This window comes from Lutjanus erythropterus, chromosome 5 (assembly GCF_056507025.1).
Source record: "Lutjanus erythropterus isolate fLutEry1 chromosome 5, fLutEry1.hap2, whole genome shotgun sequence".
NCBI classification, from domain to species: Eukaryota; Metazoa; Chordata; class Actinopteri; order Lutjaniformes; family Lutjanidae; genus Lutjanus; species Lutjanus erythropterus.
In genome coordinates, this window is record NC_139321.1 from 21,857,788 (window position 1) to 21,880,094 (window position 22,307).

Here is a 22,307-nt window from a genome sequence, read left to right on the forward strand (position 1 = left end):
TTAAATCTCTCTTGAGATAAAAGGCCTGTAAAAGAAGTCTGATACTGACTTTTAATTAAGGTTTTCATTACATAAGGGTATCTTTTGATTAAAACATCTTATTCACTACACAGTAGTAAAAAATACAAATGAACTGTGTGCTCCAAAATTATTTGTAATAAAATCCTGAACAAAGCTATCTAAATTCAATCACAGTCTGTAATTTTTTAACCAAGCTCTTAGTTCATTTGTAAAGACAATAAATTCACATTTGTTTTTAAGAAAGAAAACTTTATTAGTGATTTATAAACAAAACACATTACCACTGTATCCATTTAGGTAAAATAAAAAAAGTCAGAAAAGAAATGAAATAAATGAAATTCACTACTTCACTGTCACAGTTGATGAGCGGGTGTACAAAAAAAGGTTTTACAACAGATCTGGGCTAGTCCAGTTTGGACAGCACATTGCCACCATAGTTCACCACCATACATTGGGAAAGAATGACAGCATGAATGCTCACTAAACACAAGCATACACTACATATACATTTTTTTTACACTGGAATATTTTTTTTCAGTCATTTTCTTTGTTTTTTAGAGTGAAAGGGAAGTGATAGCTCATCATAGGATCATACATATTTCAGTTACAATATTACAGTGTTAGTTAGATCGTCATGTCAAAGCCGGACACAGAGAGTGTTTTTTTTTTTTTCTTTTTTTTTCTTGCTTTGCTTGTTTTCAAAAGCAAAAATCAAAGTTGGTAAAAGAAAAATAATAAACTTGCTTTGAAAGGTATCACACTATAGCATTTACAAATATCTAAAGAGGTTTAGTGGATGCCATACAACATCTGTGGAGCGTGAAGATTGTAGTACATAGATGTTTGGCAGACAGAAGTACATACAAATATCTCCTGTGCGAGTAATGAAGAAAAATGATAATACAAAAGAATAAAATCATAGCCATCTATCTATTTATATATATATTTCTCTATATAGTATGTGTTTCCTTAGAGCAGTACATGCAGCAGCCACTTAATGGAGTGACATCATACTGAGCCGCAAAACTTTGGGGACGTGGCAACAAGTTACAGGCAGGGGAGGGGAACCAACAGAAGCAAGTCTTGAGGCAAGTGTGCGCCCGTCTTTCAAAACCTCCTGAGAGAGGATTGGTGGGATATAGCTGCGGGGTGGAAATCCCTAGATGCCCATAATTTTTTAACAGGTTTCAATTACTAATGTAGAGACAATCTATGAACAGTCTACGCTACATTTACAGCGTACATAAAAGCTAATATGTGACTCAACGATCTTAAACAATCAATTTGGAGAACAACGTTCGTCTTTTGAACATAGAGGGTGAGGGCCAGCCCACGGCACCTGTCTCCTCACTTTATCCCAGTCCTCCATCCCTGTAATCTGCCTCATCCCACCTGGTCCCCTCTCATCAGTGGCTACAAACAGGAAAATGAACAGCGTACTGTAGTACTCGCAAGTTAAAAGCACTGAACCGTTGTGAACTTAGAGAGACATCTGACAAGAGTTCAGGGCATAGACCCCCCGACTGGGCTTCCCCAGGCCTCATCCACATTACTCCATGCTGTTCTCAGCACACCACAATGTTCAGAGCAGGCCACTCCCAGGATCAATCCTGAGCAGGGGTTCAGAGCGGGGGCTGGGTGTAGTGTCTGAGGGTAAACAGGGGCAGGCATGACACGCAAAAAGCAGTTAAAGCTATGAGGAAGAAAAGAAAAAGATGCCAGAGTATGTAATGATGAATCTATTTAGAGAATAGATGAAATCAAAACAAGTTCACAGACTTCATTATCACATGAAGAGGCAGTCAGTGGGATGGATGATGGTAGGGCGAAAAAGGCAGTTGGGGGAGGAGAGGACGGCTCGTGGCAGCTTGGGGCAAGTACAAGCAGGTGAGCAGTTGTAAACTCAAGGTATCAGGTAAGGACTGGTTGCTACCAAACATTCAAAGCAGAAAGCATCAGGCTTTTGCTGCAGCAGGGGGAGAAGTGAAGGTCTTATCAAAATCTCAAGGATCTCCTAATATTCTGTAAGGTTTCATCAGAGTCCACAAACTGAAAGTGGAGTCACAAGCCAGCTCAGCTGGACTCTCCCCTCTGTGATCCTCAGGAGAATGTGAGGTATCCTCTCATCTTTCCATCTTTCTGGAGCTCTCTGCATTCCTCAGTTGGGGCTCTGGTTGGAGATGAAGCTCTCAATGTCCTTCAGATGCAGTGAGCAAATGCAGAGTGATTGCAAAGGATGCTGCTTCCATCCTGAGAGAGTTGATGTACATATGCACACCGCATGGGCGACTGTGCAGGGCAAAAAGCTTGCAGTGTCTAGTTTTAAGCACATTTCTTTGATGTCAGTCGATTTTCTCACCTTTTTTTTTATTTATTTCCCTCTCTCTAGGTCTCAAGTGCTTTCCGTGCCTACTTCGTCATTGTAAGTGTATGTATGCATGTTTGAATGTGTGAGCATGCGCGTGTGTGCATGTGATTTCATTGAGATCTCAGGAAACACTGTTGGTAAATACCAGAGGAATCTGCAGCAGTGTCATTTTAGCCTTAGTTTCAGTGACTCTCTCCTGTGCTATTTACAAGTTGTGTGTGTCCAGCTCCAGATGACATACATCTGTCTCAATCGTTGATGTCTTTCTTCTTTTCCTTAGCTGGCACAGAGCTTTTTGTTGTTCTTGTACAAAGTATTTGTCTTCTCTCAGGGAGAATGGTTTACACATTATAGTTGGGGAGGGGGTAAGACAGAGGTGCCAACGTGCCCAGTGGGTTAAAGGAGAAAAAATTCAAGACGAGGGCAAAGAGTGGTCCTTCCTTATTGGGAATAATGACTGACATGAGTTGACTCAGGGTGCATAGGCACATAGGGGCGTGGAGCAAAATCAATCATTTTATTGTTTATCAAGGCAAGATCAATGTTTTACCTCAGTGAATGCCTGAAGGTAAAATAAATCTTGGTAAGGCCAGGTTTATAACAGAAAGAGCTCTAAAATATTATCAGTGAAAATATGTAATAAAATGAAATTGGAAAATCTGTAATAGTTTTCACATTTTCTTTTTGCCCAGTGAGCTTTGGTTGGTACCTCTGTTTTAACAACGCCCTTTTCTTCTTTGCTATTTTCTCTTTCTGCTCCTTTACTCATCTCCATCATCCTTCCCCTTATCCTTCTTGTCTTTCTTCTCCTTCTTCTTCTTCTTTTTCTTCTTGGCCTCCTCTTTCTTTCCAAAGGTGATGAAATCGCTCTTGTCGTCCTCTCCTCCCTGGTTCTGTCTGATGGATATTATGGCGGGGGAACCTGGGATGATGAAGGCCTCTGGGGGAACCTCTCCAGGTTTCAGGTGCTGTGGGGGTGCACCGGGACCGCCAGGGCCATAGCGAAAGTGCCAGCTGTTGCTGTCTACGCCAGCACCCATTGGGGGGGACACCTCTCCCCCTTCAGCATCTGAAAGAAACACAGAGTTGGATGACGGGTTATTATTTGCTCCAGAAAGATGTTGTCATTAAAACAACCAAATGTGATGATTTTCCTACTCAGAGACAGCATAAAAATTTGCCAGCATTTTATTTCACACACTCTGCACTATTATGTAAAGAACAAGACATACTGAGTGAGATTTGCTAAGCCTGTTGCTTCTCATCTGTGATGCATTCTGCTCCTAGATGAATGTTATGAATGCTATTTATGAAACACACCAGCTTGGAAACACGATTTCCCTGCATATGAGGTACAGGTTGTGTCTGTCCTTCATGCATGCAAATTAAAGCAAGGATTGAACAAATAACCAGAGGTGATGAAATAAAGGATGTTGACAAAACACATCCAGCTGGATTTACAAATGTTCTCCCGATTTACTGGGTCAACTGTATGCGACAGTGTATTTGTTTCTGAAGACCAGGTGCAAATATGAGCAGGTGTAGCCAGTAAAGTGGGAAGTGTAATGTTTAATGAGTGCACAACCACTGCACCAAAGCAAACATAATCTCAGGATGACAGGTAGACTGTGGTGGCATGTATTTTTTATAGGTAATATTTCCTTCTTCATCATCTGTCCTTCCATATCTTTTTGATTTAATAAGATGTAGGATATACTTAGTAACTCCTGCTGCATTAGCTCCACAATTCTTTCTATAAATAAACATTATGCACAGTCTATACTGTGTATTATTAACATAATTTCATTTAATCAGTAATAGATGTCCACATGTTTTCTTCATCAGAGATTAACTGCAGTCTGTTGGTATGCAATTAGCAAGTAACTTTATTTAGTATTACTGCAGTTTGATTTCTTCAGACAAATCCCCCACCACTGAACAGCACCTTTGAGTGGACAGAATGTGCCTGCAGGAGCCAGGCTCAGTGGCTGACCATAAAATTAGCTACTGCAAATCCAATAAAAGGCCAATCTGCCCTAAGCATTTAAAACATAAATCAGGCCTACTGTGCCAAAACTTTGACTGCGAGGAGAGTTCACTAATATCCACAGCACTCACTGTAAAAAAAAAAAAAAAAAATCTCTAAGCGGTCAATAATGAGTGGCACTGAGGAACAGTCATGACATGCTATAAAAGGCGGGAGGTGGTGGAACTTAATGGGACAAGCTTTCCAAGGAGAGACTGCTAAACGGGCAATGAATCAAAGACTCCCTCGTGGCAAAAGCCAACATCCATGGCACGATTTGATGAAACATTAAAGCCTTCATTATTAGGTTAAAGGCTGAGAAAGATAATAAAGTAAAGCTAGTGAAATTGAAGTGAACTGTTCTGCAAGAAAAGCAATAGTTTACTTTTGCTATATACTGTATTTTCTGCCCTATACAAAAACTTCTTCTGTGTCAGACATTTGTTTACAGTAAGTTTTAATGTTAGGAGCCGAACAAGTAAACTGTCTCTTAAGGTGACTGGGTCTGGCTTAGCAGCCCACAGCCTCCTGGCGGTAATAGGTAAGAAAATACATTTCATCATTGCCATAAGTCTCATAAGTCTCACTACTGATTTGCCAATGGGCAGAAGTGTCTTTCCCCAGAAATAAATTAGACGGTTAAAATGGTACATAATGTACATATGCAATTCCAATTTTTGGAAAGGACACTGGTAAGAAAAATGAACACAAAGCAACCACGTGATCATTCAGTAATTGCTAGGTGTAACTGTATTTAGGAGGGTATCAGCAACCAACCTGACCATGCATCAAGGAGTGATCATATTCCTGACTTCATTGTGTGAGTGTGTGTCATTACATAAATGTCTGTGCTTAGTTTTGTTATATGCTGCACGTAGTCTACCAGCAAAAGACCCCGTCACTTTGCTACTTTCCTCACAGCAGTGACCTACTTGCCACACTTGCCTCACATATTCCTTTTATTTCTCTGACTCCTTTTCTGAGTTCTTTCCAAAGGGGAGATTAACTGAGCCGGGCTCCATCCAACCAGAAGGAACAGTGTCTGGAAGAGGGAGCCTGACCTCATGCAGTACCCAGGGCAGAGAATACCAGCCTCCAATCTTATCTTACCCAACCAGCCTCAAAATATACACTCAATGTTTGGTCTCAGTTTGCTTCATGCTGCATCTCTTACATAAAATGAACTGTCGTCCTAAATATAGTTGGACAAAGAGAATGCAAACGTAATTCTGACTTAAATACGAATGTACTGTTGGGTATGAGCTGGATTCCACCCAATTATGATGACCTGGGTGATATGAGAAATAGTGAGTCTCCACATAAGTCTCATATACAGTTACTCTGTTTGCGTTTGGCTGCTACAATGCTACATTACATTGTTATAGATGCTGGGTGATGAATAATTAAAACTAATTCAGCCATAAGTCACAAAGATTCACAAACTTCATTAGCTCCCTTTTTCAAATATAATGTGCCCCAATGTTATTCCCTCACTTTTTTCTGTCTCTGGTTTCAATTCATATTTTGCTAATTCTTCGCACTTGTTTTCCCTTTGATATTCTACCATTTACAATTACAACTCTCAGTGAGATCTCTTCTCAGTGAAGGATTCATGGAGTAAATCCACTGCAAACATGACGTTTCCTGCTTGGCATTAATCCTAATCATTCATAGAGGCATGCACTGCTGTAAAGTCGAAACAGACAATGGTATTAAATATATATTTTTTAATGTGTGAACTAACACCCATGGATTCTAGTCTGAATTAGAGCTGAAATGTCATCACCATTTTCTTTCATTTTATAAACAGAAAATAAATGGCAGATTGTTCAATACTTTTAGTTGCAACCCTAGTCTGAATTGTAATTTTCAATATAATGTTTAATTCCCTCAGATATATTTAAAAAATCACAGTAGGGCTGCTGTTCTAGAATTAAGTGGGTCATGCATTTGAATCGTTTCACATAACTATTCCCCAAAAAACTCCCATACTTTTACTGACTGCGACAACACAGATGCAAGAGCCACAGAGAGAAGACAAAATCTGACAAAGAGACTGAAAAGATCAAGACAGGACAGGCTAGATTCAGTCACTACTTCCTCCACATTTAGACACAGAGACAGCTAGAGTCACATTCTTCCCTCAGTTGATAAGTCCTCATCTGACTCCCCAACCAGATACATGACCCTGATCCTTTAATCTCAGAAGGGAAGCAGAAACAGAAAAAAAGGAGCACAAAAATACTAAATGTAAAATCCAGAATAGTAGAGTGTTGGCAATGCTTTGCTCTGAAGTGTCCACTCTCTTGCCTCTAAGAAATTACCTGTCTAACTCAATGTGGGAACTTGATGAGGCACCAGTGCCCCCATGCAAACTTACATCCATAAACAAAACAACACCCTAGAGAGTGATGAGTCATGCTGAGAGCAGACAGATGGAAAAGGGTAAGGCGGGGCACGGCAACTCTCTGGAAAGGGTCAATGTCTTATTAGACATTTCAAAAAAGAGGCAAATCATGGGACATGCCGTAGTCTGGCTGTGTTAAACTGAAAAGGTCACATCATAATAGTCTTTGTTACTCTGGAGGGGTCCTTTTTGTACTTAGAAAATCAATTCTTACAACATTTATGCTCAACAAAAATATAAATGCAACTCTTTTGTTTTTTCTCCCATTTTTCTTGAGTTGAAGTAAAGACCTGATTGTTCTAAGCACAAAAGATTTATTTTTCTCAAACTTTGATCACAAATTAATTAAAATTCATGTTAGTCAACAGTTGTCCTTTGCCAAGACAATGCATCCACCTGATGTGTCTTGGACTTGGCCACTCTAAAGGGTGCAGTTTGATCTTGAAAAAAGGCATTTATTAGGTACTGAACTACAGATATTTTAAAAAGGGCTACAAATACCCATTTTTCCCCCAAAAGGGCAAAGTCATGATCTGCCCTACTTTGCTTCTGATTGGTTAGTACTTGTTGCCTTCATTGGATTAGATTTAGGCATGAGGAGTGATTGGTTATGGTTATGGTAAGAATATCAGAGTATATCTTCAGAGTCATAGTTTGGTGCTTAAAGGTATATTCAAAATACCATCAACAAAGCATTAGGCTACAAGTCGTTTTCAAGGAAGCTGGTGACATGAAGCCACAAACTGACATGGGACAGTTGTCACCGCTTGTCTGGCATGACGTGCTACAAGTCAAAGTTGAGCTGTCCATCAGCTTCTTTCATTGCTCCAATGAGGTGACACTATGTCAACAAATCATATGTTTTTGTTTGACCCCCTCCACTTCCCATCTCCAGATAATTTCTGTGCTGTGTAAACAGCGGACTTGCCAGCCAGTTTCATTAAACCCTACACTTTTTTCTCACTGCAGTATCAACAAAAAAGGCAGCTTGATGATCTACACACTCACTATGTTTGGCCGTTTTGTAGCTTTATTGCTAGTAGTGTGAACAGGCAGTAATAAACAACTTTTTTCAAGATATAACTGTACATTTTAGAGTGTCCATTTATTGTGATTGGTCAAAGGCACACCTGGGCAATAATCATTTTGTTTAATCAGCATCTCCATATGCAACACCTGTCAGGTGGATGGATTATCTTGGGAAAAAAGAAGTTCACACTAACATACATTTGAACAAATTTGTGAGCCAAAGTTGAGAGAAATAAACCTATTGTGTGCAAAGAAGTCATCTAAGATCTTAGACTTTAACTCATAAAAAAATGGGAGCAAAAGCAATTACTGCATGTACTTTTTTTTTTACAGAAAACATTGACAGTATGGACTTTGACCTGTGATGCCAGCCACATGTGCTCCCTCTGTATGTAATTCTTTTATCCGTTTCCTTACACTTTATGTTTTCCCTCACTAGATTGGCTCGCTCTTTCTTCTCTGCGTCTCTTCCTTCACGGTAACATTAACAGACCCACCTCGCCCAACTCTGATCTCCACACAACCATTGCTTCAATCTGATTTGTCGATAGCTGTTGCAGAGCAAAGCTTCCTCTCTTCTCTCTGTTCAGCCTCCACCTTTCTCTGTTCCCTGCCACCCTCTCTCCTCTCTTCTCCTCTCTCTCTATCACTCATTTCCCCTGACCTTTCGACTAATCTTGCGTGAAAACTCAGCCAGCTAACACCCGTCACTCCCAGTTATTAACAAAAGCCTTAATCATGCCTATCAATGTTTATGGCAACATTAATGTGATTGGGTATTAAACAGCTTGTCCATCAGTGATAACTTCCAGGCACATTAGAGACGAGGATGGTTTATTTGATTCCTAGCAATGACTGTTGCCCCCAACTCAATTACTCTCTCCATGTATCTGTAACTTTGCCAACAATATTTTATATGAGTGCCACAAGTCTCTCTTATCAATAATTTTGTATTACAGACTGTGACAGATTTTCCTCATATCTCCCCGCCTCAGTTTGATTTCTGGAATCTTCAATCCAGCATCTCTGCGTGTGAATGTCCCGACGCTCCCCTCCCCAAGGTTTTCACAGCCACTTAAATCACCCAAGCTCCATTTTGCCACGTCTACTTTATTCATCCCCTTGTCTCACCCTACCACCGGCCAGTTGGGCAGAAGCGCAGTGGAGCGCAGTGCAGCGTTACATAACTGAGCCGAGGAGGAAGAGGAGGAGGAGGAGGAAGAAAAAAGGGGCCAGGAAGTGCAAGGATGCAGATATGAAACACGATGCTCACCACGAAAACGGAGGGTGGTAGGGAAGGAAAAAAAGATGGATTAAAAGATCCTGAAGGTGCAATTCACTTTTTTTTCTTTCACACTGCAGTGGAACAGAAATCTATGATTGTCAGCTGAGACCACACCCTTCTTCAAGATAACACCTGCGTCTGTTGGTGTGCTGTGCAGCGTGTGCCCATGTTGGTAAAAAACAAAATGTGACGTTCCTGTCTCTTAAAAACCTAATTCTTATTCATGCATCTGTGTTCACTGATATAGCTGGGTGGTGATGGAAGAATACATTTTTTTGCCTGCACAAATTACCATATATTCTCCTATCTGCTAACAGCAAATGAAATAGAGAAATAAAACTATTGTGGGTAATAGTACAATAATGATGGCTGGTTGCTGGATTTTACACGCAATTATGCCTCTGCATATGCATATTTTGTGTGTGTGTTTGTGTGTGTGTGGCTGTTTGGGTTTCATGCCAGGCTGAGCACCTTGCTGTCTGCTCCCAGCTGGATCATGTGGCAGATGGTGGACACAAGCAATCCCAAGTGACAGGACTTAGCACAATAAAAATAACACTGAATGTAGGTGTACCAGTGGGAGTTTGAGTTGCTACCTGTGTGTATATGTTAGTATGTGTAGGTGCTATGATGAAAACAATAAATGGAGAAGTAGAAATTGATTTATTCTCCAGAGAGGAAGAGAGACAGAGCTGGCAAGCTGTGTAAAGACTCAGAGAGCTCAGGATGGGAGCAGAAAACAGTGACAATAAAGGAAAAGCAAATAACTGAAGTCGAGAACAGGAAGCAGATGGGGTGGAGAGATTCAGTGAAAAGTCCCTGACGGCTTCCAGACTTTTCTACTTTGCCTCTCTGATTGTGCCATCAATCTTTTCATATCAAATACATCTTAACTAAATGACTGCAGCACTAAAGAATAAAATCTAGGCTTGAATTGCATAAACTGTCTGTTTTTTTTTTAATCTTTTCTTTACCTGCCCTTCAGTTTTTTATTTAGCACTCATAGAAATCACATTATATGCAATATTTTCATGAAAAACAACATACAGACTAATATAAAAATAATCCCTTTCAGTCATTACTTATGACCCTCTAGAAGTGAGTAGTGGTGGCTGTATGTGAAGACACTGTCCTTTGCCTTTATTTCCTTATTTTCTGCTTATTTTGCTGTGCTCGGGATGTTTTATCAGCCCAAAATGTTGGCATTTGACACGCTGGCAATGAGACTCAACAAGCAACTATCTTTCTGTTGCATTTATGAACATCTTGGACAAATTATCCCAATTCTACCATCAAAACTGATTTATAAAATTATACAGTGAATGTAAATGGATGAGGTCATGGCACTAGATGCTAAGTAGCAGATCATATGGTCAAACCTTGAAGGGTAAGTCTGCAATAGAGTCTCCTCTTGTCCACCTTTTTCTCCATCATCATATACACTTTTTCCCCTTCATTTGGCTTTTTAAGTCCACCCTCAGATCTATTTTTGCCTTGACAGGTGCCTGCTGCAGTCGATTACTGTAGCTCTAATCAAATCTGTCTTTCTCTGTTCCTTTGTGAATATACTTCAGTGTATGTGTGCGATTTGGGGTGATACAGAAAACAGTACACCTGCATCCACCTCTGCAGTACACCACCGCCCCAGTGAATGTAGGTCACTCTACTCCTATTACTCACTCCTCTGTTCTTTGCTTTACAATGCTTACCTCCAGCTCTCACTTCCTAATCATATCCACCCCCCTCTGACTTCATCAACCCCCCCCCCCCCCCACCCCGCGCTTTAGCTTTTGCTCATGCATATGTTTTTTAGTCAACACCTCCCTGTCTTGTCCTTCACCTCCTGATGCCAGTCTACTTTTTATTTCCCTCTCCCCTCCCCTTTTCCCCTTCCTTCAGCACCTTTTGTCCCACACCATATGTTTGCACTCCCCTCTATATCACAGCCGCCCCTCCCTCCCTCTCTCTCCTGCCAATATTAGGGGCCATGAATGGTTGCCATGGAAACTACATCCTCCAGTGAGGCAGTAGGACATTGGTAGGAGTCATGGTGACAGTGCTTGTGCTGATGGAGAATAATGCTGCAAGCTCTCTCCCCCTCTCTCTGTCTAGTCTAACCACTCTCCCCTAGCAACAGCAGCCTCATACAGCCTCCTCTCTTTCCTCTGCTACAGTCGATCACTCTGATTTACTCATTGTCACTCCCTCCCAAACTGTTAGTGTCCATCGCTTCTCTGTCTTCTCATCCAGCTTGTCCTTTATTGCTCGTCTCTTTTTTGTTTCAAGCCCTCACCTTGCTACCTGCCTGTCTCCCTCCTGTCTCTCCAGGGGACAGTTGCAATTCTGCACAATTCTCACTAAATTGCTATGTGTCCTTGGTTTAGAGACAGAGCTGTGAAATACTGGGAGTGACTGGGGGGGGCGGGGTGGGGGGACATAGAGGGAGTGAGAGTTAGACAGCAAGCAGAACCCTGATTTCATTAATGTGGGTCTGTTAATCTGGGCGTGGGCTGCGCTCCATCTGTCACAGCAGGAGCAGCACACAAAGCAGGCAGCCAAAACACACTTAGAAACACAGCCAAGCACACACACACACACACACACATGGCACATGGAGACACAAAACAAGATGCAACAGCGACACAGACACAAATTGATACCAACACACAAATCCACACGGTGGAAATCAGAGGGGAAGAAATAGGGGCGTTGTCGGCTGTACCTCTGTGTCTCTCACATCGAAGCAAAAAATAGACTGTGAGGCAAAACAGCACCCTGTAGGTACGGCACCCAGACCGAAACAATTCCCTCAACAAACCACACTCCCATGTACTCCTGCTCCCCACCTAAGGACCACAGCCTGCCTAACAAACAAGACGATTTAGTTATAAATAGCACAGACCATGACTCATAGTGATGTGACAGGCCACATTGAATCAATATCTACATTCCTCTTGTTTCTGAGACATGATAAACAGAACTTGAAAGTCAGACCCGAACAAAAATCCTTCTCTGTCTTGTCCTCCAGTCAGGGAACTCTCGAAATAAATGCTTTTCATATCATCTGATACGCTTAACTGAGATTTATCCTTAATCCAACCCTAAAATGTGACCTGAAGCTAATATAGCCCTCAGCTAATATTTCCATAATTCTTAACCTGACTAACAATGAGATAAAGAAGAGACAGTGAGCCTGTAGGCACATCAAGGTTAGCGTGTGCACAATGTGTTGTTCTCGGACTGCCACGGCTTAATTAGACCACCTTAAATCCTCACCAGCTGATCTTGTTACCACTGACCCACCCTGAGGATGTCACTCCTGCCTGTTCTGTTCTGTCGTTGTGTCTGTCTATCTTTCTATCTCACTATCTCTCATGTTTTGAAGTGCCTGCAGGCTGTAAGTCTTCAGCCAAGGCAAGAAATCGATGGCAGAGTGGAGGAGGCTGTGTGTGTGGATAGGAAGGGACAGTAGTTAGTGTGTGGGTAGTTTGTCTGCCTGCCCAGCCCACCGCCTCCTGTCTATAAAAGACACCATGCCAGGCCATTTCTACATCCTTAATTACAACAAATCACCTCTTTAGCTAAACCTAATTGTACTGTCGTCTTTGCTCCAGTCCTCTCATTGCACATACTTCTGTCTAGTTATCTCACCTCCTCCTTCAATTTTTCTCTACCAGGCTAATCTTCTTTTTGTTTCACTCTTAAGCCTTTTAGACCACACTTTCCTGTCACCGTGTGGAGAGTCAAGAGTTGACAACTGAATTCTCCTCAAAGCGTGGAGGGCACTGACACTGGGTATGCAGTGCATGTTTGGTCATAAATCTTGGTACGGGGCATGGGATATGGCATCATATGCAATGACATTCACGTTACAATGTCCATGAAATGTCATCTAACATTGAGTACGCTGTCATTTAGAGCTTTGTTATGCTCCAGTGTTCCTGCTCTTATGATTCATCTAGCATTGTTTTCAGTAACACTATTTATATAGTCCACCTACAGAGAGTTTACAGAGAATTGATAACATTTCAACAGCTTATTAGTTGAGAATTAACTTGTCTACAGATGTGAAATAGAAGATCTAACAGATTTGGACAGTCCATGCAAGTAATTAAATTTCTATATCTATATGCAGCTAAATTTGTAGACTTTTACGTGGTAAGTCCAAACAGAAATCTACATGTTATACAAGTGATAATCAACCTCATGTTTACATATGCGGCTGAAATACATGGACAAGGCAATAGTGGTTTGTTCAGTAAGTCAATGGAAAAAAGTGAGAAAGCAAACAAATAAAGGGTGTGACTGGAGTCAGCTGAATATTAGAATATTTAACAACATACACAGTAAAGAAAAAAGAAAACACTTTAATAAGTGTAGGAACATACAAGTGAAAGTTTATAAATGCTCAACATCAATAAAATAAATAATGTAAAACATTTTTCAATGTATTGTCAAACATTTGTATATATAATGTTGAACATTTTTTGAGCATTAGAATGTCTGACAAAGATTGATTAAAGTGCTTACTTTAATGATTTAATAATCTAATTGTTTGCTGAATATTTGTATAGCATAGTTTGAGTGGTGAGTAGTTCAAATTCAACTAAATTATTCTGAGAATATGTAGATATGTTTATGAATTGTCACATATAGTCTAGAGATAATCTGTTGAACAGCTACATGCAAAGTGAAACAACTGAATTGTTACATCTCAACTCATAAACTGTTGAAATGTTGCCAATACTCAGTAAACTCTATGTAGGCGGACTATCCAGTTTTCTAATAAGCCCCTTTGCAGTGCTTTGCTTGAACCTTGGTGAGGTCTTTCCCACCCTGATGAAAGGCCAGTTGGCCAGAAATATTTTGTCTTTTGAAATTCCTGATGCTTTAAATTCATTATAAGACTGTTTCCTACATGGGAGCAACATGAAAATCTACAAAATGGTTAGCATTCAGATGAATGTAAGGTACAATTACATAATGCACAGATAAATAATTTTAAATGCCTATACCTTATATAAAGAAAAAACTTAGAAATATACTCAAATATTGATATTTCTATTGTTGCCTTCATCACCCATCCCTAATCCTGGTCTTTGTGATTGTGTCTATTAATGAGCTAGAGAATGACAGAGATTCACATTAAGTGAAGAGGGAACGTAATTGTGTTTTATTATTCTTCTCTAATGTGTTCTCGAATGTTTGTCCTCTGTGGCTCCGTGGCTTATGCCTCAGTAAACATCTTGCTGATAATCCAAATAACTATTCAAGAACAATCTTTCTCTCCCTCCTTTTCTTTGTATTGTCTCCCTTCCTGATGCAGAGTGCAGAGATATCCATCTACGCCTACGAAGCATGTGTCATTTCCTCTCCCTGCAGCAAAGGGAAGGGGTACGAGTGGGTCGGGCGATCTCGTAGCTGATATCTCTGTTTTCCTCATTTTATTACTCTCTTGTGGTTTGATAAGCTCTTTAGGAATGTACAGTTATTGGTATAAGATAGTCTCAGCTGACAGTGGAATGGGCTGCATAAAGATCCATTCAGTTGAAATGTAGACAGTTGTCACTATTTTAAACCTAAAGGACTAGACTTGGTCTATGTGCACCAAAAAGACCTCTTATTTTAAAGTTTTTTTTTTTTCCTGTGTCTATGCCAGTCTTGAATTTAGATGTGATTGGTTAAGGTGAGAGTAACATGACAGATTCTTACCAGCGGCGCTGGATGCAGTGGGCCAATTCTGAACCAGGACCCCTTGGGCTCCCTGCATTACTGAGGACTCTTCCATGTGCACTGAGCTGGAACACAAAAAACAAACATGCAAATATTACAAACTAAACAGATTTCTCTCATTCATAGTATTACTGTATACTAAGCCATTAAACTGCACAACAGAAGGTATCATATAATGACTGAAACATAAGCCCTCACATATCTAATACTCTTGTCTCCATATGTCTCCTGTAATGCACAATATTCTAAGTTCAAACCTTGGTACTCTGTGCGTGGTTATTGGGTGGGGGTGTAGCAAACACAATCCGAGAAATGCAACATTCAGATTAGGATTAAAGAATTCACCCTACATTTTCCTGACATTTTCTGGATTATGGATTACAGATGGTTGTTCTTACATTTTCACACTCACTCTGTGTGATTTCAGCACCCTTCCCTCTACTGAAAAAAAACTACATTCTCTGTAGAGCTGAACAGCGACGGAAATGCCGCGACAAACTACAGTTGTCTCTCACTGCCTCAACCTTATCTTTAAAAAGGAAGGATTATATTTTGTAGGTCTGACCATAAGATTTTAGTGATGATGATCCAAAAGAAACCTGTAAATCTTTAAAAAATAGGGCAACTGTGGTCTGATGTGATCCAAGCAAGGAAGGAAAAACGTCATTTAAATAGATCGGTTCACCAATTTATACAAACATACTGTACCAGCCTAGCCATGAGCCAAGCTGTGAACAGGATAACTAACCATACAGACAATAATACACATGTATTTTTCCATGATTTATTAGTTACTTACTTAGTTAACCTAGACTTACTGTCAAAGCAAAAGGAGATATTTCAGATACAGAAACACATGAAAGTAACTAAACTGTTATTCAAAAAGAAAAAAACAAAACAAAACACTATTCTGACTCTCAATCTCTATCTGCTGCTGTTCCACTTTAATCCACCTGCCCACTCCTCCCCCTTTTGTCCCCAAGTGTAAAACTAGGTCTCTAGAAGTTAAAACCTTTACTAAGGTCTATGTGTGCTGGTCTCTTTTCCTGGTTATTTGTGTGCTCTAAGGCATCAATAATTGTTTTACCTCTTGAAAACAAGGGGATATCGAGAATGTTGGGATGAAAGAGTAAAAATCAGTAGTTTAATCATGTTAAAAGACAATTAAAAGATGTATGAATCTAGATCCCTATGTACAGTGGTTCTGTGAAGAGTGAGTCTAAAAATGATTTGGAGATGGAGGCCATTTTAAGTGCTGCTAAGCAACAGCATCATCAAGGCTGGACTGATAATGCACTTTTCAGTTAATGTCAGTCCTTTCTCATTCTTCACTCCTCTCATCCTCTCCTACTGTCTGTAAACACAGATTCATCACTTTGCAGCATTAATTCTTTCTCATAAGACTGAATTTCTAACTACACTGATCACAAAATGAACTCGGACACAACCTCCGGTAAACATTCTGCATTCTACCAGATATTAAACGAAACTAAATAGGTCACTGAATTACATGGTGTTTGAGTGTGGTATCTAAAATCTCTTATACAAGCTCTGATTACAGATAAACATTGAGTGAGGCTTGGTTGTGGGACATGGTGGGGCAGTCAACTTAAAACACATCAGAGGTTGTGAGTCACCAGACAGATTTAATATATTAGACTGGTTCAACACAAGCACATTAACTCTCATTAATCTCTCATTAATCCCTGCTGTGATTATGAGGGAATCTGTGTATCATTATTAACACTCAGATAGTGCACAATTATAAATTTGACATGGGAAACAGAGTACACACATGAATACATATATGCTGCATGTGTATATACAATATACAGATAATGCATAATCTAAACTGCATTACATGATTCAGGTTGCATGTGAGCTGAGACAAAGACATTACATTACAGCTGCAGGCTAAGAGTTGAGTGCCATCCTAAGTGTTGAAACAGCTTAAAACAACAAAGAAACAAACATAAATACATAAATAATTAAATCAATAAAAAGGTGAATAGGAAGACATGGACAGTATGGCTTGCCCATTTTGCAGAAAGAATTGAAGGTAAGCTAGTCACGGTTTACTGTTCATTTTTTTCCTGTTGTTTTTTTGTTGTCTTTGTCCATCAACAGATGAATGGTGTTTTTATTTGGAACTATGAAAGACTTGTCCATCTTTTAATGTGGTTGTCTCTGCCATAATACTGTCCTTGACACATTAATAGACTTCTGCCTAAATGCATCTCATTTTATTATGGATTTGGGTATTACAAACAAACAATACTCTTATTTTCTCTAACATAGCGATTGGAAAGCCAGTTGCTTTCTGTTAAATGTCAGTATCTCTGTCAAACAGAAAGTGGATAGAACAGATTGATTACATAGATATGACAGATAGATAGATAGATACTTTGGCTGACTCTGACTCATTAAGCCTCTGTGCTTGTGTAATTATGGTGCCATCTCATTAACATGACCCTTGATTTAGTGATGTCCATCTGATCCCACAGCAGGTAACAGTGCAGTGTCTTATGGGTAATGTGATCACTGGTGTGGCCATGCAGCAATCCCCACGTCCCTGATAGGCCATCTTTCCACCTGACTGTCTGCCCTTCATCCATCAGTAACCCCCTCTCTGCTTACCCTTCCCTCCTGTCAGTTTTCCATCTGTCTACGGAAATATTGAGAGAGCTATTTCAACTGCATTTCTCCTCACTATGTTGTGTCTCTGATATTTCACATTCAATTGATTTCAGTGCTCATTACAAAAGTAATAATTTCTGCTTATTAAAATCTCGTGTTTTTAATCAAACGTATGTCATTTTCTAAATTCAACTTAGATGCATATTTAACAGAAATAATGTACAGTGGGAAATGTAAATGTAAATGGTCAAGATGAACAAGACATTAATTATTTTGTTTTGGAAACTACTGATATTTAGGTCCCCTGCTTTCCCCTCAGCACGAATCACAGCTGAGCAACAGCTGGCAGCAAAGATGATCTTGGACATCTTTACTGGAACAGGCCAGTGGATGAACCTAAATGCCTCACCTAGCTCTGTAATGTCAAGATAAGTAGGGCTTTGAAGACATTTATGAAGTTTGCCTGGTGGCCTTGTAATAGGGACACTCTGTACCCTTTTCATGTTGATGCCGTTTATTACATTTCAACAACCTAAAACGGATTCAGCGAAATGTCAAGAATGGATTAGACTGAGCAGTAGACCTTAGTGTCAGCTCAACATCAACACCACCCCCAAGAAATCTTTTCAAAGTAACATTATCACCTGACTACAGATCCTCTTTTAGGTAACAGTCTGCCTCTGGGTAGCAAGCCAGGCTTATTATTGCCATCAAAGACTATGCATCAACTGGTTCTCCAACATTACTCAAATTAGAAAGAGGGCATTGTCAGATATATAAGATAACATGGGCCTAAATCTTTTTTATTTATTTATTTATTTTTTAATTTACCTTTTTTAAATTTACCTTCAACAAATATTATGCCTTTGAAAATTGCAGTACTTCATACTGCGTTTTTGATAAAATTTTCAATTAATTTTTCAGCCCTAATGTACAACATTGCTTTAAACATATGGTGATGAGCTAATGATAAAAGAGAATGAGTTAATTCATGAAGTTAATTTCTTTGGTCTCTACTGCAGGATGACAGATCCTCTCACTTTGAACTGACAGAAGAATGACTTTGCTTTATTTAGTCATAGTCATTTTATGTTCATTTCATTTTACATCATGGGTTGCACAATATGTAAAAAAAATCATATTGTGATTATTTTGATATATTTTGAGATTGCAATATGATTCACAATTAGTGGGAATGATCATCACAATTTTCATTTTCAGAGAAAAAAAACAAAATCATGATGATGTGATATTTGTTGGGTTTGTGCAAAAAATGCACATTAACATTTTTCATTTATCAAAATTTTGCTTTCGATACTGCACTTGGCCATTTTGTGATAGACTATAATAATATACAACAACAATAATGTTTCTATTAGTTTAGATCTTAAATTAAAACATGGCTTAATAGCATACCATTACTGTAGACTATTTGACAAAAAGTTGCATGACTTCCAGAATTAATTTCTGTTAGGCAGTTAAATAAAACTTTGTGCAAAGTTGTCTGAGGTAGCAATCAGTCTTAAAGGTAGAATCAGTAGAATTTGTCCAAGCCGTTCATAAATGCATCAGAAAGATGCTAGGACATCAAATACCAGCACATGGAGTTGGTCCTGGGTGTCCCGGACATAGCAAAATAATGAGAAAATAAGGAAATACAGGCAGAGTTAAGGGTTTCTGCAGCCACCACCACACACTTCTAGTGGGTAATGTTTGAAAGGGATTATGCTTTATGAGTCTATATTATTTTTTACAAAAATGTTGCATATTATGCCTTTAATAAAGGGTGGATGGGGTTTAAGATCAGTCAGTTAGAGAATGGTGCAGGATTTGGTCATTTGTTTAAATCCCATCAGGTAAGACAATAATGTACTTGTCTTTTGGTCTTCAACAAAACATGATGGTGAGGTATGATGAGATGCTTACTGCAAAGTGACAGAAAAAAATGGAATGCTTACCTCTGCATTACACCGCCTGCTCTCAGGGAGGCTGAATATCTCCAGTCTGCACTCGGCACTTTGGGCTGCAAGAGAGAGTGAGAGGAATTGAGTCTTAAGTACAGGAGAAAGCCAATAGCATCTCATTAATAAGTCATGGCGAGAACTGCTGGTGCATGCGCATCACACACATACACACACACGCACATAAACGCACAAACTCAGTCACACACACACACACAACCATGCAGTGACAGCTTGGATCTCCAGAGGCCCCTTGCCTTTGGAGAGAAGTGAGTGATGAATTGAAGCTTATAGGTGCACTCATCTGCTCCCATCCCCACACCTCCTCCTCCTTCCCACCTCCATCCATGTCCTTTGACAAAAAAAGATGACTTTCAAGAGATTTCATTCCAGCAAGCCACTGACCCTGGCACTGAGATACATAGACCCTGACGCTGTGTCCTGGGCTGTCCACTTAGACTGGGCTGTTCATGGTACACTCCATTACTATGGAAACATTGCAGAAATCTCACATTGCTGTGTGTGGTTATGACAGCCTCAATCAATTCAAAGCTGCAGTCTACCTAATACTCTCCATTCTTTCCGCTCCATTCTCTATCAAAAACTTTAAAAATGTCGTCACAAAACTGCTAAAATATCAAGGCGTTTTTCGGCGAGATCGTGGCTTGTTAACGGGTTGTGCTGTATTTTTCCTTTTCACTGACTGTACCTCCCTCCCTTCCTCTACTCTGCCTCTGTATATCCACCACCCCCTCTGCTGTGCTGCTGAATTCTTTCTCCCTGTTATATCCTCTTTACACTGATCAAAACCTTGAGTTTCACTGGCACAGTCTGCCTGAGTCATTCTGACACATCTCACCATGGTAACTGTGCAGAGCCCAGTTTGGGCCTACATTTTACCCTGCACCCACTGCTCTCTCTCTCTGTCATTTCACTCTTGTGAAGGTCACAGGTGGAGGAAGGAGGGGCGAGGGGAGGGCAGATATCAGATTAACCCCCTCGACACTGCATCTAGACTCAGTTATAGCGGTATGGTGCCCCTTTGTGTCCCTCTCTCGTGATGTGTCTGACATTCTAATATGAGGCTTCAGTGTTAGTGCTTCTAGTAAATTCTATTATCACAAATGTGTAAGGATACAACATCATAAAACCTGACCAAATGTGGTTAGAGGTCTAAAATCATTAGCAGTTGGGATTTTTCCTGTAAGAACAAGCTCATAGTACAGCAAAATGGAATGTTAAATTCACCACACTACTCAGATGAGATTACATTTTCTCCAATCTCAACGTAAAGCACAGACAGGGCTAAACCAATCTGACTGAGACCTCTAAATTCTTCCTGCTTGGCCGTGCAGTTCATAAGAGACCCATTTCCAATCCCATTTCCTTTCTAATATGACAGATGTTCACTTGGTGCTGAGGCTGCATTGACCTCTATGAGTCTGCAGTGGACATTCATCACCCTTGAAATCCAATATTTAGTCTTAATGAGAGAAGCCTGGTATTCCTGCTGGAGTCAATCAAACAGAGCAGAAGGTGTACAGGGATATGAAGAACTGCAGTAACGGAGACTCTTCACACTGGAGACTGCGTGTGCACTCAGTAGGACAATCAGTTAGTAGCTTGATCAATAGTTTAGATTGGTTTGCAAAAAGAAAAGTTTTAGTATGTATGATAAAAGAGGAAGCAAAAGCTCTATCTCAAATATTGCACAACACACTAGAAAAGAGTAAGACAAAAACATTCAAAATAAGGCCAGATTGTCCACAAATGGGACTAAACGGCTTTGCGAAATGTGTGCCGTGTTGCAGCATGCCAGTGGCTGAAGGCAGAGGTCTGCTTGGCCGTATGGTGTTGATTGGGGTAGATATAAACACACAGACTAGCACATACACACATCCAATACAAGCATCTGGAACCTAAACATGTCTGCAGTCTGATATAATCCCAAGGGAAGACATGCAAAATGAGAATGTTACCAGTCACCACACAGTGAGTGTAAATAAAAACAGACAAACAAAAAGGAACAAAAAATCTGACTCCGAGGAGGAGAAATAAATGCATTGCGTTTCATCACCGGAAAGGTAGAAACCCAATTAAGTGAAAATTGAAAAAAAAAATCCCATGGGTATTTAGTGGATTCATTTCCTTGCCTGGCTGTACAATGTAAATCAAAGAATAAAGAAAGCTTTTGGTTTGACTACTCAACCCTTTTCTCGCCTTTTTCTCCATTCTTCCTTCTCCCTCTGAGTGAACACTCCTAGCATGGATACAGAGCTCACACCTCCGCCATCAACACTGTGTCCAATCACCTTTCATCCCCCGCCTCATTTGCGCGGAGCCAGCCAATCCACACACAGTGCTGAGAAACACATTGCTGCCAGTTAATTACATAGCAAGAACAAACATGACTGGCATTTAATGAGGAACACATCATGTGTTAACAGAACAATTTCCTTAAACACTTTTTAGTCCTCTTTTTATCACTTATTTTCTCTAGCATCCTTTTCTGCACTGCATAGAGAAACCCAGAGAGGCTCTGGGGCAAACACTATTATGTAGAAAGAAAATAATGTTTGTTTAATCCTAATAATACTTTTTGTTTTCCTACAACCAGAAATGATGCAAACAACTATGTGCATATTGTCTTTAACCTTTTGCATGGGAAAAATACCACTAAATCATGAGAAGAGGCTCTTGTCCAAACAAAACCCTGCCTCCTTCCTGCCGTCTTCACGGATTCCCAAACTCTGGCTTACTGCTCAGTACCACAGACGTACGTGACCAGAAGAGGATATTTTGGTGCAGTGGGACTGGTGGCCCTCGTAGCTGGCAAAGGC

The 22,307-nt window shown here is 40.0% G+C and overlaps 1 protein-coding gene across 18 annotated transcripts in view; it reads right to left on the reverse strand.

Moving 5' to 3' along the window:
* Positions 1-249: 249 nt before the first annotated feature.
* The window catches only part of LOC146326833 (protocadherin alpha-C2-like), a 199,833-nt gene continuing 177,775 nt past the window's right edge, over positions 250-22,307 (reverse strand). For all 18 annotated transcript variants that reach the window (XM_084719169.1, XM_084719167.1, XM_084719168.1 and 15 more), the window contains exons 2-4: positions 19,465-19,529; positions 14,849-14,934; positions 250-3,458 (exon numbers count right to left, since the gene is read on the reverse strand). In XM_084719169.1, the coding sequence (XP_084575295.1) occupies positions 3,151-3,458; positions 14,849-14,934; positions 19,465-19,529 (459 nt within the window). In that variant the 3' untranslated portion in view covers positions 250-3,150. The remainder of the gene's footprint in view (positions 3,459-14,848; positions 14,935-19,464; positions 19,530-22,307) is intronic.